Raw genomic sequence first — 18,904 nt, 5'->3', positions numbered from 1 at the left:
TGTTATGCCTTGAGAATAGTGAGTACTTTGGTTGTCACGCTTAGGCTCAATTTTTTTCTCTTGTATAAGTACCTTAAATTGTATGATTTTAAATTTGCTTAACTGCTTTGACTAGTGAGTTATGTGCCATGTGTGTGTGAGGTTTGAGTGTTATTCTATGCATTGTATTTGATGCCTAGAACTTGCCCCGTGTGTTTACAAAGCGAAATAGTAATTTTGTTCAGTCTTGAAAATGATATAGGCATTTCTTTGTTGAAACAAAAATGTATATTTTATCTGCCTAATTGTTATGTATCATAGTTAACCCCTTTGAGCCTATAATCATATTTCTTTGGCAACCACATTACAAGCCTTACCATTTGTTTGAATTAACCATCTATTTGAACCTTTTAACCTCACGAGCACTTGAATTGTTATGAACTTTGTAAAAGTTAAAGTGTGGGGTAGTTGATTTGGCTTTTGAGTGGAACTAATGAAATAAGGAGAAAGGTGCACTATTTTGAAAAAGTAAGAGCTGCTTGAATTAAAAAAAGAAAAAAAATAGTTGTATTGCTGTGAAAAAAAAATTCCTTGATAAGTGGTGACTCTTGATGTAATTGTGCTTAAAGAAGTATGGAGTAATATACATTAATGTGAACGTGGAGTCTGGTTTGACATAAGTATGAGGTTTGAATGTTAAAGTATATGTATTAAAATGCTTAGGGAGGTGTAGTCACTATTATATCTAAATGTATCCTACCTGTCCCACAACCTACATTACAACCAAATAAAGTCCTACTTGATCCTAGACTGAATGAGCTCGATTAGTAGAGTAGTACACTACGGGCAAGCCTATGGTGCATCTTTTATGGCATATGAATGTTATTTTTGAGAGTGAGTGAATTCTTTCTATCTTGAATTCCTAAGTGCTCTTAAATTTTATTGTGTGGAACTACTCTCTTTTGTTGTGTGAGGGAACTTGATTCATGAAGGAAAGATAATGTCAGTGATCTCTATGTTAGAGTAAGTGGGCGAGTTGTGAATAATCCGTGGTACTTATGAGTCAAATATTGAGGTGAAGATGTTACACTTTTGTGCTTAGTCTATTTTAAATATTTTTGGTATGATAAGTTAGGAGAATTGTTTAAAAATGTGTCTCTATATAAAGTGTAGGGTGTTGAGGAAGGCTATAATTACGTATTTTAGTCGCTTATTACACTCTAATTTACTGCACTTTAATTGAGTTTGAGCTTTAATCGCTAGTGTTTAGCACTAATTGTGTGTTTTATGCCTTGTAGGAGTGATTCTGAGCTATGTAGATGTTATGGAATGAATTCAAGTGATTTGGAGCTTTGAAATCTGCGAAAAAGCCCAAGGAATTAAGCCGTGATCGTGTTCGGGGATCAGCGGATGATAGTTAGAACGAACGAAGAATCGAGTAGGCATATTACACACTGTCTAGTAAAATGGATATAACTTTTCGCTCAGAACTCCATTTGCGCTCACAATATATGGTTGCAAAGATAATTCAAAGGTCTACAAATTTCATGTTTTTTTGTTTTTCAAAATTCCCAACAGAACAGGGTGAAAAGTGCACGGCAAGTGCGCGGCCACACACTAACCGCACAAATGGGGTAGAAAGTGTGAAATGTGTGCGGCCAAGTGCGCGGGCTCCTTTCCAGGTGCACGGCCGTGCATGTCCTGTTCGGGAAAAGTGTCCTTTTTTACATAGGAGAAGGTGTAATTGTTTGGGCCTGACCCTACTTGGTGTATATATATATGGAAAAAATGGTATTTTGAGGACTTTTGACACACTTTGGACCTAAGGAGGCAAGAACACACTAGGAGCAAGGCGGAGAATTCTTCCATGAGTTTTTCACTTTCTTCTTCCTATTTCCATTATTGGTTATGAATTCTAGTATTGTAGTTATGCATACTATTATGTATAGCTAATTTGTTATCTTGAGTTTTGATAGAACCTTCTGTAGGATGAATTCTTGTTATGTTTTAATATAATTTAGCCTTTGAATTTATCTATTTGTTCAACTACATGTTTATTTCACTTGATTGAATGTCCATCAATTGACTGTGCATATTTATTATGTGTTGCTTGAGAAAGGATATATATTTAGGTGGCTGTTGAACAACGTCACTCCTAACGTATGTGAGAAATTAATATAGTGGGTTTAAAGGTAGGTATAGAAATAACAAAGCCTTGATGTGGTCATAATGAGCGGTTAGTGAAGACAACTAGCGTAGTTCGAGAGAATATGTCTATTAAATTATTGTAGTTGCTCGAGAGAAAATTACGGCACCTAAAGTGCTCACGATCAGTAGAGAATACATTGGCAAAATTGTAGGGAACACAGCTGGAAGGATTCCGACAATTAGGAAAATCATTACTCTAGACCTCCTTAACTTAGTCTCCAACCCTTTGTCTCGTTAGTTGATAATTTTACCGCTTTCTAGTATTTGCTAGTTAATTAGTTAGAAATATAAATCTCAATCTTTATAATTTAGATAATTGTACAAACTTGTCTTCTTAGTGATATTAAACAGCTATAGCTAAGCCTTAGTTCTCTGTGGGATTCGACTCCGGACTTTTAGATCGGATTATATTTGCAGCGACTGCTTATCCTTTTTAGGACTAGAGTTGGGCGTGATCACTTAACAAACCTCCACCAAGTGATTGCAACTCAAACATGATTGCAAGTACTGTTACATTGCTCTCTGAGACTTATGTCTGTGTGAATGGATAATAGACTCAAGGGCATCACACCATATTATACCCTGCAAGGAGTTGCTAGAAGACATAAGAAGCATAGAAAAAAGTCACAATAGTAGAGTACAAGTACCAACTAAAAATATATCATCTATATCTAGTGCAGGAAGTACAGTGGTGTTAGGAAGTAATAAGATCATGAATGTGTTGCACGTGGCAGACTTCAAATTTAATTTGCTTTCAATGTAAAGCTAACTAACGAATTGCTATGTTCAGTCACCTTGTATCCTAATTTTTATATGTTTCAGGGTCTCCATAATGGCAAGGTAATGGGGATTGGTAGAGAAAATAATGGCCTCTATAGACTGCAAAGAGAAATAAAGCCTACAGTAGGAGCATCTGTAATGAAGGTGAAGATGAAGCAGAATTATGTCACTTAAGGCAAGGACATCCCTCAGCTATAGCAATGCATCCCATACCAAGACTGAAGAACAAACTAAATAACACAGTGCATGAGCAGTGTTCAGTATGCCCAATAGCAAAACAAGTCAGGTTACAGTTTCTTATTAGTAAAAGTAACACTAGGGGTATTTTCCAGCTGATGCATGTAGACGTGTGGGGACCTTATAGAAAGCCAACTTTTAATGGAAAATAATTCTTTGTTACCGTGGTGGATGACTATAGTAGGTACACTTGGGTCTGTTTACTTCAATCTAAATGTGAAGTGTCAGTTGTGCTTAAGGATTTCTTGACTATGATAAGAAATCAATTTGGTGTATGTGTGAAAGTATTAAGGTTAGATAATGGCATAGAATTCTTCAATTCTCAATGTAATGAACTCATCACTTCTCTTGGGATCATTCTTCAAAGCAGTTGTGCTTACACACCACAATAAAATAGAACAATAGAAAGAAAATATAGACATATTTTAGAAGTGGCAAGAACATTGAAAATTCAAGGTGTCATCCCAGTCAAGTTTTGGGGTGAATGTGTTAAAACATCACTTTATCTAATAAATAAATTGCCTACACCAGTACTAGAAGGGAAAAAAACCATATGAGATGCTCTGTGGGAAGGAACCAATGATGGATCATTTTAGAGTTTTGGTTGTTTATGCTATGCATGTAGCTTACCTAGGCCTGATAAACTAGCTCCTAGAATAAGAAAGGCAGCGTTAATGGGCTATTCTAAAACTCAAAAAGGGTACAGGCTATTCGACTTAGACACTAAAATATTTTTTATCAGTAGGGATGTCAACTTTAGGGAAAGAACTTTCCCTTTCAGATCTATGCCTATTGAAAATGAAGATGATGTATTACTCATGCCAATGACCAATTTAGGAGGGACACACACACACAATGAAGAGAATTATCATGTTTAACCTATACTACAGCAGTTCCCTGGCCCAACACACCAAGATGGAAATGATTTTACAGAAACTACACACATATGACATTGCTGATCATCAATTAGATACACAACACATTGCATCTAATTCTCCAATAAAAATATCACATGATTGTCAACCAGCAGAGTCTAATTTAGAGATGACTAGTGAGGAACCAGTAGAAGTATAGAATCTAGCTGAAGAAATATCAGAGAATGATAAAGGCAAAAGATTTACCTAGCCACCAATTTGGTTAAAGGACTATGTCACTACAAAAGGGGGGTCTCATATTCCATTGCAAATTATGTGGGATGTGATCATTTATCTACTGACTATTAGAAGTATTTGAGCCTATTTTCAACACCCACAAAGCCTAGAAACTTCAAAGAGGCATCTCAAAATCAGAAATGGATTGAAGCAATGCAACAGGAAGTTGATGCTTTAGAGCAAAACCACATTTGGGAGCTTATTGACTTGCCTAAAGGGAAGCAGGTTGTAGTCTCAAAGTGGGTATATAAAGTCAAGTATAAGCCAAATGGAAAAGTGGACAAATAAAAAGCTAGGCTAGTTGCAAAAGGCTACACTTAACAGGAAGGATTAGATTACCATGAAACCTTCTTACCTGTTGCTAAGATGGTGACTATGAGGATAATAATCGGTGTTAGAGATTCCAAGAATTGGACTCTATTTTATATGGATGTCAATAATGTTTCCTACAAGGAGACCTAAAAGAGGATGTTTATATGGATCTGCCTTAGGGTTTTCAAAGTCAGGGGAAGTATAAAGTCTGCAAACTACTCAAATCATTGTATGGTTTGAAGCAAGCTTCAAGGTAATGGAATATAAAGATCACAGATGCTCTCCAACAAGCAGGTTATCTTCAGAGTCCCTATGATCATTATCTATTCACCAGAAAAGAAAATGATGAAATTGTCATTGTCTTAGTATATGTAGATGATCTTCTCATCAGTGGTAACAATGGAAGACTGATTGAGCAAGCCAAGGGTACAATGCATAAAAATTTTAAAGTGAAGGACCTAGGTGAGCTAAGGTATTTCCTGGGAATTGAGGTGTTGAGATCAAATGATGGTATAATTCTCAATAAAAGGAAGTACACACTTGAATTGATCTCAGATGTTGGCTTAAGTAGTGCTAAACCAGTTAACATACCACTAGAGGTGAATACAAAGCTCAATATTGTCGACTATGATGAACATGTGGGAGGTGTTAATGATCCTTTGCTTATAGATATCACTCCTTATCAAAAACAGATTAGGAAGCTGCTTTATCTCACTATCACCAGGCCAGATATCAGCTTTGTTGTGTAGGTTCTTAGCCAATATATGCAGAAACCCAAGACTTCACACTAGGAGGCTGCCCTTAGATTGGTAAGGTATCTCAAAGGCTCACCAGGATAAGGAATTCTACCAGGAAGCACCTCATGTACACAATTGACTGCATTTTGTGATAGTGATTGGGCATCCTATCCAAACACTAGGAGATCTGTCACTAGGTATGTTATGAAATAAGGAGATTTACTTGTTTCTTGGAAATCAAATAAATAACATACTGTGAGTAGAAGCTTAGTAGAGGCTGAGTATAGAAGCATGATAGTAGTAGTTTCTGAGGTGATTTGGTTGACAGGTGATAGTAGGCTATATAGATGCTATTTACACTATAAATGAACCATACTTTATTGTTGTTTTAAATGCAAAATGATACTCTAATTGGTGTTCTTTTGCTTTACAGGAACTAATCCAAGTTAGGAAGAGACTATGGAGTGTTTTGGAGTCAATAATGTGGATATAAGGCCAATCAAGAAGAACCCAAATGAAAATAAGCAAGAAAGAGGCAAAGGATGACTGGATAAGGGGCCACCGTGACCGCGGCTGGAACGCGGTAGGCCAAATGAGTGAGTCAGAATGGATGCATTTCACCGCGATCACACCGCGTTCTGCCGCGGTTGCGGTCGACTGTGTAATCGCCCAGAAATTTGGGGACTAAAGTGTAAATCAGGGGAAACTTATCCTAACCCTTTATAAACTCAACAAACTAGCCCAAGCAAAGGTTAAGCTTGTTTTTAGACTGAATTAGAGGCAAGAACAAGTGTGAGAAGATCAAGCCACTATTAGAGTTTTTCAATCATCTTCTTGTTATCATTAGTTGTGAATTATGAATACTTCTAGGTTTTATCTTGCTTTGCTATGAGTAGCTAATTAATTAGTCTAGGGTTTGATGGAACCTGTTGAGGGATGAACTTCTTGTTGTGTTAATATAGTTTGCCCAGTTTAATCTCCATATATTTAACTATGTTCTTGTTGTAGTTAATTGACAGGATCCTCAATTAGCTATGCCTTTTTAATATGTATTACTCGAGAGAGAGTGCATATTTAGGTAGTTGTTGAACAACACCACTGCCAAAGTATATGAGGAATCAATAACCTAGGGTTTAAAGGTGGGATTAGGGATAACGAAACCTTGGGTGCGATCTAAGTGAGCTGTAAGAAAAGTCAGCTAGCGTAACTCGGGAGAGTGCGTCTAGTAAGTTGTCGTAATTACTTGGGAGAGATTTATAGTAGTAAGAGTGCTCATGATTGATAAGTAATATTAGGCAAGTCTATGCGAAACATAACAGGAAGGGATTCCATTAATAGGGGAAATCGCAACCTTAGATCCTTCTCTTATTTGTTTATAACTCAGTCATAGTTAGCTTTTAGTTACTTAAATTCATTCAGTTATAGTTAGTAAAAATATCACCAATTGTTATTCAAAATATCTGGGAAGTTGATTATGAAGAATTCAGTGAGTCCGACAAAAGTAATTGGTAGGTTAATTCCCTGTGGATTCGACTCAGGGCTAAATACTCGGATTATATTTGCAACGACCGCGTGTCCTTTTTATAAGGCATAGTTGGGCATGATTAAATTTTAGTGTCTTTGCCGGGGAATTAACGGTGTGATCACTTACAGTTGAAAGAAATACAAAAAGTTCTTAGTGTAGTCAGTTTTCTCTATTTTCAATCCATACATTGAAATTTTAATGTTTGTTGACTTGGTTGTATAGATGCATTCCTAGAAACTCATCGAGAACTGGTGAAGTGTTTGAAGCATTGTCAGACCCCGAGAATGTTTTCAAGGCCTTGAATCGGGCCAACCCGAAAAACAAACAACAACAATCAACTGAACAACCTGAACCAGACATGGCAGACGAGGTAAAAACAGAGACAACAATGAGGATAACGTGGTAGACCCAGCTGCGCAGGTAGTGGCACCTCTAGTGCCGGAGGCTCCTCTATATGACTAGGCGCAACCCACAATAGAGAATTTGGCCACAATGATATTAGTCCCGCAGATACATGCCGAATCTTTTCAAATCACAAACAACATACTACACTTGTTGCAAAATAAGGGACTATTTTCGGGGTCGTACATTGAAGATCCTCAACAGCACTTGAAGAATTTCTTGTCAATCTTCAAAACTCAAAGGCAGCCTAACGTAACTCAGGAAGCAATAAAGCTGTTGTTGTTTCCATTTTCAGTGACAGGAGCTGCCCAGACTTGGCTAAATTCACTCCCCATTAATTCCATCATGACTTCGAAGGAGTTAGTCAAGCAGTTTATGAATAAGTTTCATCCACCCAACAAAACTGCTCAGCAAATTAATGAAATTTTGAGCTTCAGACAGAAACCAATGGAAACGCTACAAGAAACATGGGAACGATTCAAAGGGATGTTGGTTATATATTCGTACCACGATATTCCAGATCAGATGTTGGGGCAGTGGTTTTACATGGGTCTGACAGATAGAGTGAAGGCTAATGTTGATGATTTAGCTGGTGGAGAATTCTTAAGCAAAACATGGAGAGAAAGTCAGAGCCTGCATGACAAGATGGCACAGAATTCAGGGTGGACAACCAGGAATGCACCTATCACTCTAGTAGTTCACTCGGTACCCTTAGATACATCTAACACTCTTGCTGAAAATATGGCCACCTTAATGACACAGATGAGCATACTCACCAAAAAGGTGGAAGAGTTAGGGCAGAAGCAGCATGTGCACATCGCAGATACAACCAATGGGGGATTATGCACATCTTGCATTAGTCAGCCAATTGGTAGCCAGTGGAATGCAGAAAGTGATCATCATCATTACCCTGAGAACATGAATTATGTGTCTAATTATGGGGGCCAGAGACAGGGTGGTCAGAATTAGGGCCAACAGAATCAGCCATACAAGCCAGTCCAGCCACAACACAACAATGGAAATATGGGAGGCATGCAACCTCACAATAATGTGGTGCCCTACCAAAGGCCACAAGGATACATCAATCAAAATCAGCAGCAGGGTTATCATCCTCCTCAGCAGCAACATGGTGGGAGACAGGAAGATGGGTTTGCTAGACTCGAGGCAATGATACAGCAGGTTATTGGGTCGAATGCAAAAATGAGTGAAAGAGTAGATGCACATGAGTCAGTGTTAGTTTGTATGAGTCCACCAAACATTAGAGTACCTCGTCCTCTACAAGTTTCTGCTGAGAATGCTAATAAAACAGTACGTCAATAAGGCAGAGGATTTTTACGTGGAAAATTCCACACAAGGGGATCAAAAAACCACGACCTACACTTGTAGGCTTTCAACTTCACTAACTTGTAGAAACCTATTACAAGCTACTTTGCAATGACTCCATTACAAAGAATTTACTAAACTAACTTGTGGTACTCTTACCACAAGCCACTTTGTGACTTCCTAGTTACAAAGACTTTTACTAACTTATGATGCTCTCACCACAAGCCACTTTGTAACTCTACGATTACAAAGACCTTTGCTTATGACTAAACCTAGTCACAACATAAACTCAAGCAGATTACGGATTTACAAGAGGATTCCTAATCAAACGCTTTTAGCTAAGCAGTTTAGGAGATACAAACAATCACAAAGTTACAACTCAACTAGGAAAACAACAAGCTATCTTTTAGGAACTGGTCCGTAGTTGCGTTCAACTTTGTTCTTCAAACTTGTGAGGATAGATTTCCTTGTTTTTGGCAAGAGGTTTGAATAAGAAACTGAAACCTTCAATTAATGTTTTGTATAAACTCATATTAGGTACATCTTAATCATATCACTTGAAATGATGTGAGCACTTTAGTTGGTCAGAGAATCAGTGGGCACTAGAGACAGTGCAGTGAGGCAGAAACAATGTAGTCAGTCATTTCATTTCCAGTTGTGACCAATTGACTTGTACTGTGATGAGGGAATCACAAGGGTATCAGATCCTTGTTTGGGTTCCTAGCTCCTGAAGTTGTAGCAGTTCATCTTTATCTGGTACTCGTTAAGCTTGTAGTATAGTCCGAGTAGGTTAGGTTCCTAGTCTGGTTCTTAACAATAAGTTTGTTAGATCATCAAAATATAAGGCAAGAACATTTAAAACCTATCAATTTCCCCCTTTTTGATGATGACAAACTTAACATTTATAGAGTGGATTTAGAGCAGTAAGAACCAGATTAAGTAACAGGAGAACACAGACTGGTTCCCCCTGACTCTATGCCTTTCATAACACATGTGTTCCCCCTAAGTTAATGGCCATATTTCCCCCCTTTTGGCATCATTAAAAAACAGACAGAATAACAGCACAAAGAAGTCCAACTAAGCTAACTCATGCCACATATATGCACACAATCATGATAGAGAATAGAAACACAAAAGGAGAGTATTGACATAATAAAACAAGGATTGATATTAATAAAACTTTAATATGCCTTTGCTTTGAAAAAGCGAAAGGCAACATTGGACTTGTTAAAATGGGAGCAGTAGTGTTTCATCCCAACCATATAAAAAAGAAAACAAAACAAAAATATCCGCCAAAACATCAAAGAAAACTTAACAAACATTCCAGAAACTAGTCATTGAAGGGGTACTTAGGGGGCACTAGGATTAAAGGGCTTGGAAGCTACAACAAGCGTTTGAAGAATGAGGTTTATTCAGGCATTTGCCGACTTTTACTCATTGAGCAGTTCTGCTTTTAGGTTCTGTACTTACGCCCTGAGATTAACATTCTCCTTTGTCAAACGAGCCACTTCATCATTTGACACCGAAACCCCTTGGACTTACTGACCTTCTAGGATAGCATTTCTGGCCTTCAACCGACGAATTTCCTCAGTTGCACTGTTCTGAGCATTAATAACCTGTGAGACGGTTGATTTACTACCTACCCCCCTCCCCCATTCTTTTCCACGCACTCGCACTCTTCCAAAGTTGTTTGTGAGAAAGTCTGCTTCCTAGTCCCCACCTTGCCTGTCCCCAGAGGGACTTCAAAGAATTTGAACACTTGTGTAAGCAGGAACCCATAGGGAAGGCCATGATTAACTGTCCAGTTTCTCCATCAAGAATAGGTCAGACTTAGAATTCACTGACCTCCTCTCAGCTCGAGGCAATAGAACTTTGTTAACCAATTCGAACAACAACTGATAGACAGGGAGTAGCGCTTTCTTATGGATATGGTCACCCTTCTTGTTTGCATTGTCTTTTACCACGTCATTTCTGAAGTTAAACTGACACACATCTTTTACACTGGACACACCAACTGTAGGAACTTTTAGAATCTCTCCAAGCAACTTTACATCGAACACGATGTCCACCTCATTGACCAAGACACGAACGTGGTCAGTCTCAACTGGAAAGAGGCTAGCAAAGAAGCTTTATACCTCATCCTCATATACCTTAGGCGCATCAATTTGAAATAGATGCGCCAAGCATTGAAACTCGACCATTTCCAGAATTTAGCGCATTCCAGCCATCTTAGAGATTGCTGGGTCAAATGTACAAGCCAACAGAACTTTTTGATGCCTCAGGCGTTCAGAGCCAAGTCTGACTTCACTTCTCATTCTCTTCACAGAACCAGGTTCTTCAAAAGGTTTAGACTTGCATTTGCTAGATTTCTCTCCACTAAATTTTCTTTTTCCCTTGGATTTGACTAATACATCCTTACCAGACATCGAAAACTCACTCACCACCTCCTTCATCTTGGACCTAGATGTTGACCCCTTTTCTATTGAAGCAGGCTTCATCTTTTTTAGAGACCGTCTAACAAGTGAACCAGGTTCATCTGGGGTTTCCTCTTCCACCTCGACTATAGGGATAGCCTCATCACTTACGGGTACACCGTCTTTCACCAACTTTATCCTTTTCTTCCTACTACTCTTCTTGCTCTTTTGAAGGGTAGGCCACCTTAACTTGAAGCCTAGTAGTAGGTCATTTGGTTTCAGACTTAGGGGTGGACACAACCCTCCGCTTACTTATGAATGCATAAATAGCCACATTATCTAGGTCTTCTTCATTACTAGATCTCATTTATGGTGCTTGAATTTCCAAGGGCACATCATCGAATGCAGGAACAACACTGTCATGGGAATGAGAGGCCTGACCTGGGTCCTCCGGAGAGGGATCAAATTCCTCATGTGATGCCCAAGTAGTATCTGCTAGTGCATCCCCTTCAACAGTTACAATGGCCCCTTCTCCCCCCACACTTTGTGCCTCATTTTTCTAAGAGGTGATCTCAGATAGTACACTATTAGTAGACACCACAAACACGGTTACAATATTTTTCTCTTCCTCAAATGGTGCTACCACCACCATGGAATCGGTAGCAATGATGGCAGAACTCTTTGTGACCTCAAGGTTTTAACCTTGTTCTCCACTTGGTTTTTGACTGGTGGGAGTCTCAAACGATGGGGAGAACGGAGCAGCAATTTTAAGGGTTTCTGAATTAGGAAGATACTGGGAAATTGGGTGAGGTATGACTGTAATAGCAGGAGTAATAGTGGGTGAAGAAGGCTCAGTGGGAGAAGAAGGCTCTATAGATTGATCAATAGTAGTTATGACTGAGGCAAGGAGATCGAAAGTTGTCTCAGCCATTGAAAGAAATGGTGTGACGATGCTTTTGAGAAATTTAATGTAAGACTTATGGTTGGAAGAGCAGAAAAGAGGGTTTTTAAGAGGAGAGGATAATTATGAAGAGAAAGGAATAGGCACCGGTTCTGAAACGACAACTGGGCATGGAGAATTGCAATGTTTCAGAGGGAGATAGAACGATTGAAATGAAGAGACATGACAGCATGATCTGAAAATTTGATGACATGGAAGTTGTGTTTTGTACCCTTTTTAAGACGTGTATTAAAGGATGCACAGAACTACTAACCTTTGGTACAAGAACCAGGTTCTTAACCTTTTTATTTCAAATAATCAATCCTTTTCTATTATTCATGCACTGCATCTATAGCTTCTATACTCATCATGCGTGTTTACCTACAACGGTATTGAAGTGAGTTAGACATGGCCAGAAAACACTTTTAACCAGTTATTTCATTGAAGGTGAAGGCCAGATAAAGAGGAATCAGGATCTCAATTGGGCTTTAAAAGCCCCAGCTTCACTCTGTTTCTTTCAAACTGTTCCCTACTTAGCGCCCTGGGGAAAATGTCTGCAATTTGATCTTCTGTGTTGCAGAACTTCATACATATCAGCCCTTTCTCCATATTGTCCCTTAGAAAATGATGCCTCATATCAATATGCTTTGTCCTTTTGTGTTGAACTAGATTCTTGGCCATGTTGAGTGCACTGGTGTTGTCACATAGAAGGGGCACACTCTTAGTGAGTACCCCAAAGTCCTCCAGTTGCTGCTTGATCCATAAAAGCTGAGCACAACAGGATACTGCTGCTACATATTCAGCTTCAGCTGTTGAAAGAGCCACTGAATTTTGCTTCATTGTGCCCTAAGAGATAAGACATGAACCTAAGAAGTGAGCCATTCTAGAAGTGATTTTCCTATCCACAAGATAACCTACATAATATGCATCAGTATACCTAATCAGATTAAAACTGTCACCTGACGGATAATACAGCACCAAGTCCTGTGTTCCTTTGAGATATCTCAGTATTCTTTTGGCATCCTTCAAGTGAGATTCCTTGGGATTTGATTGAAACCTTACACACAACCCCACACTAAAAACAATATCAGGTCTGTTGGTAGTGATATAGAGGAGAAACCCAATAATGCCTCTATATATGGTTTTATTCATAGGAGATCTAGATTCATCCATGTCCAGTCGAGTGGCAGTAGAAATGGGAGTGTCTATCACCTTTGATGCTTCCATGTCAAACCTCTTCAAGAGCTCTCTGATGTATTTTTGCTGACAAATAGATATACCCTTTGGGGACTATTTTACTTGAAGACCCAAGAAGAAGTTCAGTTCCCCCATCATGCTCATTTCAAATTCACTTCCCATGAGTTTTGCAAATTCTTCACACAGAGAATCAGCTGTTGCTCCAAAAATGATATCATTAACATAGACCTGAACAATGAGCATGTTCTTTCCTTGTTTCTTTAAGAAAAGAGTGTTGCCAATTTTTCCTCTTTTAAAGCCATTTTCCAAGAGAAACTTTGACAACCTTTCATACCAAGCTCGAGGAGCCTGCTTTAGCCCGTACAGAGATTTGTCCAATTTAAACACATATTCATGGTGCTCATGACATTCAAACCCTGGGGGTTGCTTTACATAGACTTTTTCCTTAAGGAGTCCATTCAAAAATGCACTCTTGACATCCATTTGGAACAAGGCGAATTCCATATGAGATGCAAAAGTGATGAGAATTCTAACAACTTCCATGCGAGCCACTGGAGCAATTGTTTCATCATAGTCAATCCCTTCCTCCTGATTGTAGCCTTGGACCACTAGCCTAGCCTTGTTTCTTGTGGTAATTACATGTTCATCGAGCTTGTTTCTGAATACCCACCTGGTTCCTATAATGATTCGATCTGGGGGTCTAGGTGCCAGGTGCCACACATTGTTTCTCTCAAACTGATGTAGTTCGTCTTGCATGGCTGTAATCCAATCTGCATCTTTCAAGGCTTCTTTGATATTTTTGGGTTCTATTTGGGAGAGAAAGGCTAAGAAGGCAAGTGAATTTCTGGCTCTTGGCCTGGTTTGTACTCCGAAATCTAGAGGAGTAATAATGTTGTCTATTGGATGAGAGCTTTGGTGTCTCCAGTTAGACGCCTGAGGTTCATTCTGAGAGGAAGAGGGTATGTTTGGTTGATTTTCCTCTGTCATTCTCTCAGGTGCTAGTAGAGTTCCCTGAACTGCATCAACCACTCTTTCTTCAGCTTCAGTGGTTGTAATTGAGGTGTTTGGTTCTATTGAAGATGAGGAAACGTTATTTCATTTAGCTCCTTTACTTGACTTATCATATCTGCTTTTCCGTTTGTCATGTTAATGACTTCACCAGGGACTAGTAAGGGTTCTCCATCTTGATCTTCCTCAGCACTATTCTCACATGATGGATAAGATTCATCAAAAATAACATGGACACTTTCCTCAACACATTGAGTCCGTTTATTATATATCTTGTAAGACTTGTTTTGAGAAGAGTAGCCCAGAAATTTTCCTTCATCACTCTTGGCATTGAATATACCAAGATGATCCTTTCCATTGTTGAGAACATAGCATTTGCACGCAAATGTTCTTAAGTGAGTTAGCTTGGGTTTCTTTCCATTCAACAATTCATACAGGGTTTTGTTCAAAAGTGATATGATCATACACCTATTCACCAAGTAGCAGACAGTATTAACAGCTTCAACCCAGAAGTTCTTTGCAATTCCACTATCGATCAGCATTGTTCTTGCTATTTCTTCCAGAGTTCTATTCTTTCTTTCTACTACTCCATTTTGCTGGGGAGTTCTGGGAGCTGAGAAGTTGTGAGTGATTCCGCTTTCATTGCAGAATTCATCAAATTTGACATTGTCAAATTCTCTCCTATGATCTGATCTAATGCATGTGACTCTAGACTCCATCTTCACCTGGATTTTCTTCACAAAGGCCACAAACACCTCAATAGTTTCATCTTTGGTTCTGAGAAACAGAGTCCATGTGAATCTAGAGTAGTCATCTACTATCACAAAAATGTATCTTTTTCCTCCTTCGCTTTGCACTCTCATAAATCCACATACAGAAGCTCTAGTGGCTTTGAGGTGCTCACATCTCTTTTAGACTTAAAAGATGACTTTACATGTTTTCCTCTAGCACAAGCATCACAGACTTTTTGCATCTTGAAATGTGACATAGGCAGACCATGGACCAGGTGCTTCTGAACTAGTTTATTCAGAAGAAAAAAACTTGTATGGACCAGTCTTCTGTATCATAGTTCAGCATCATCACCAACAACTTTCAGACAACTCAGATCACCACTCTGTAAGGACTCGAAATCAACGACATAGATGTTCTTGTATCTTTTGGCCATAGGTACTATTTCACCGGTCACAAGATCAATGACTGTACATATTTTGGACAAGAATTCCACCTTGTTTCCTTTATCACAGATTTGAGAAACACTTAAGAGACTGTACTTAAGGCCATTTACATAGTAAACATTTTCATTAGAATGAGTGAGTGACTTCCCGACTTTTCCAACTCTGAGAATGTACCCCTTTTTACCATTGCCAAACGATACACTCCCTCTTTACAGGGCTTTTAGTGAAAGAAAGTCGGTGGTGTTCCCAGTCATGTTCTTTGAACACCCACTATCCATAAACCATTGTTGACCGCTTTCTTTCACTATTCCTTGCACAAAAGATTAAGAGTTAGTTTTAGGAACCCAAGCAAGTTTGGGTTCCTTGTAGTGGGCAAGAGGATGAATAAGAGTTCTCTTAGTCCATGCAGGTAATGTGCATTTTTTTGTGAGTGGAACCTGGTCCCTCTTTTGTAGTCACTTTTTCAGCAAACACTTTGTTTTTCTGAACCGATTGATTCTTAGCCTGGAAATCTTCCTTGAAGCACCCAGTGTTCCCACATCGGGTACAAGGCCAGTTATTAGAGACATTGACGTACTTACTGTGAGGGTTGTGAGGAGTTTTATCCCTTTAGAACCCTATACCCTGCCTGTTTTCACAATCATTAGTATGCAAGGCAGTAGTAGCTTCTGAGGACCAGGTCCACTTTAGGGACTTTTCAAGATCATTCTTTACTCTTTCTAGATTAGTTTGGAGTTGCTCGTTTTTCTCAATTTCAGCACACATCCTAGATCTCATAGTTTTTACCTCATTTTCAAGCCTAATGTGTTCCTCACTGGCTATCTCCTTTCCCTTTCCAGAATTTTCAGGTTTTGACTTAGTCCATGGTTTCACTATTGTTTCCCTTAGGTCTGTAATTTCTGCCAACAGATCATTCTTTTCTTTTTTGAGGATTTCAATGGTTTTTTTATGGTCCGTAACTACAACCACTAAGTCGTCTCTAGTTTGTTCAGATTCTCCTTATTCTAAGGTCAAAGAATCTCTATCCTCCACAAGACTATGAAAAGCAGTGATTAATACATCAGCTAAAGACATGAGTTTTATTGGAGAATAGGATTTCAGATTTCTCTGAACATCCCTAAAATTTACCTCTTTGTTGCCATTGTCTTCATCATCATTTGATTGAGCCATCAAAGCAAAAGTTGAGTCATATCTAGTCTCCTTGCCTTCAACTGCCATCATGGAACTATCAGCAGTATCAGGTTCATCTTCAGACTCACTAGAGGAATCCCCCATGCTGCAAGAGCCTGTCTTATCATATTGTCAGCGCATCTTTTCTCTTGAAGTCCTTGAAAGGAACCGGGTTCATCTTAGTTGTTTTCTCATGGTAGTTCTTGGAGAATTCTTGCTTCAAGAGAGCATAGTCTTTCATGAAGTGTCCAGACTTTCCACACTTGTAAAAAAGATCACAGTTTTTTGGTCTGTTAGAGCTGCCCCTTTTTAGCATTTCTCCATTTCTTCTGACCATCTTCTGAAATCTTTTGGTTAAGTAAGCCATGTCACTATCTTCGTCACTTGAATCATTGTTATCAGCTTTAAGTACCAGGTTCTTTTCCTTCTTTGGTTCTCTTCTTTCACTGTCTGTCTTTCTTTTCAACTCATAGGTCTTCAAGTTTTCGATCAACTCTTCTATGGTCAGCTCCTGTAAATCCTTTAATTTAGTAATAGCATTCACTTTGCTTTCCCAAGAGCTAGGCAGAAAGCTGAGGATTTTCCTTACTAGCTTATTTCTGGGAATAGTTTCACCAAGTGAGTGTAACTCATTTATGATGGAAGTGAATCTTGTGTGCATATCTTGAATGGACTCTCGTCCCTCAATTTGAAAAGTTCATACTTGGTAGTGAGCATATCAATCTTAGACTGTTTTACTTGTGTAGTTCCCTCATGAGCTATTTGAAAAGCTTTCCATATCTCCTTGGCAGTGTCGCAGAAGCAGATTCTATTGTACTCTTCAAGTCCTATTCCACATACTAGAATTTTCTTGGCATGAAAATTCTTCTCCACAGCTTTCTTGTCTACTTCAGTGTACCCTTTGTTGGTTTTTGCCATTGAAAATGGAAGTTCCTCTAGTACCTTGGTTGGAACATAAGGACCATCGTATATGATATCCCATAGCTCACAATCCTCGGCCATGACAAAATCGTGCATTCTTGTTTTCCACGACCCATAGTATTGTCCATTGAACTTGGGTGGTCGGTATGTAGATTGACCTTCTTCAAAATTTGATGGAGCAGCCATGAGGATCCTTCCTAGGTGATATCCTGATAGGAGGAACCCGCTCTTATACCAATTGTTAGTTTGTATGAGTCCACCAAACAGTAGAGTACCTGGTCCTCTACAAGATTCTGCTGAGAATGCTAATAAAACAGTACGTAAATAAGACAGAGAATTTTATGTGGAAAAATCCCACACAAGGGGATCAAAAAACCATGACCTACACCTGTAGGCTTTCAACTTCACTAACTTGTAAAAACTTATTACAAGCCACTTTGCAATGACTCCATTATAAAGAATTTACTCAACTAAGTTGTGGTACTCTTACCACAAGCCACTTTGTGACTTCCTAGTTACAAAGACTTTTACTAACATGTGATGCTCTCACCACAAGCCACTTTGTAACTCTATGATTACAAAGACTTTTGCTTATGACTAAACCTAGTCACAATATAAACTCAAGAAGTTTACGGATTTACAAGAGGATTCCTAATCAAACGCTTCTAGCTAAGCAGTTTAGGAGATACAATAAGTACAATCACAAAGTTACAACTCCCCTAGGACAACAACAAGCTACCTTTTAGGAACTTGTCCGTAGTTGTGTTCAACTTTGTTCTTCAAGCTTGTGAGGATAGCTTTGTCTGGTTTTGGCAAGAAGCTTGAATAAGAAACTAAAACCTTCAAGTAATGTTTTGTATAAACTCATTGTAGGTACATCTTGATCATATCACTTGAAATGATGTGAGCACTTTTGTTGGTCATAGAATGAGTGGGCGCTGGAGAGAGTACAGTACGACAGAAATAGTGTAGTCAGTCACTTTATTTCCAGTTGTGACTAATTGACTTGTACTGTGATGAGGGAACCACAAAGGTATCAGATCCTTGTTTGGGTTCCTAGCTCCTGAAGCTGTAGCAGTTCACCTTTAGCTGGAATTTGTTAAGCTTGCAGTATAGTCTGAGTAGGTTAGGTTCCCAATCTAGTTCTTAACAGCAAGTTTGTTAGATCATCAAAACATAAGGCAAAAATATGTAAAACCTATCAGTCAGCTATAAAGCATATTGAAGTGAAAATGGGCCAGATTTCAATGTCTTTGAATAATCTTCCTCATGGGACATTGCCTACAGACACTCAGGTAAATCCAAAAGATCAAGGCCCGAAGTAGCTGATTGAAGAGAGTTTACGTAATGGCAGAGACTTAGACTTGGAGAATGAGAGGGATCGAGAAAACAGACAGGCTGAGACACTTATACCAGTGCCTATTG

At 38.8% G+C, this 18,904-nt stretch overlaps 1 protein-coding gene across 1 annotated transcript; it reads right to left on the bottom strand.

The window, feature by feature from the left end:
• Window positions 1-16,682: 16,682 nt before the first annotated feature.
• On the bottom strand, window positions 16,683-17,665 carry LOC138868454 (uncharacterized). Its single transcript, XM_070146008.1, has 2 exons — window positions 17,262-17,665; window positions 16,683-17,157 (listed from the first exon to the last, which is right to left on the bottom strand). Exons 1-2 carry the CDS (start codon window positions 17,663-17,665, stop codon window positions 16,683-16,685), a joined length of 879 nt encoding a protein of 292 aa, XP_070002109.1.
• Between the last annotated feature and the right edge of the window lie 1,239 nt (window positions 17,666-18,904).

This window comes from Nicotiana sylvestris, chromosome 5 (genome assembly GCF_000393655.2).
Source record: "Nicotiana sylvestris chromosome 5, ASM39365v2, whole genome shotgun sequence".
NCBI classification, from domain to species: Eukaryota; Viridiplantae; Streptophyta; class Magnoliopsida; order Solanales; family Solanaceae; genus Nicotiana; species Nicotiana sylvestris.
This window is presented reverse-complemented; position numbering and strand designations above follow the sequence as displayed.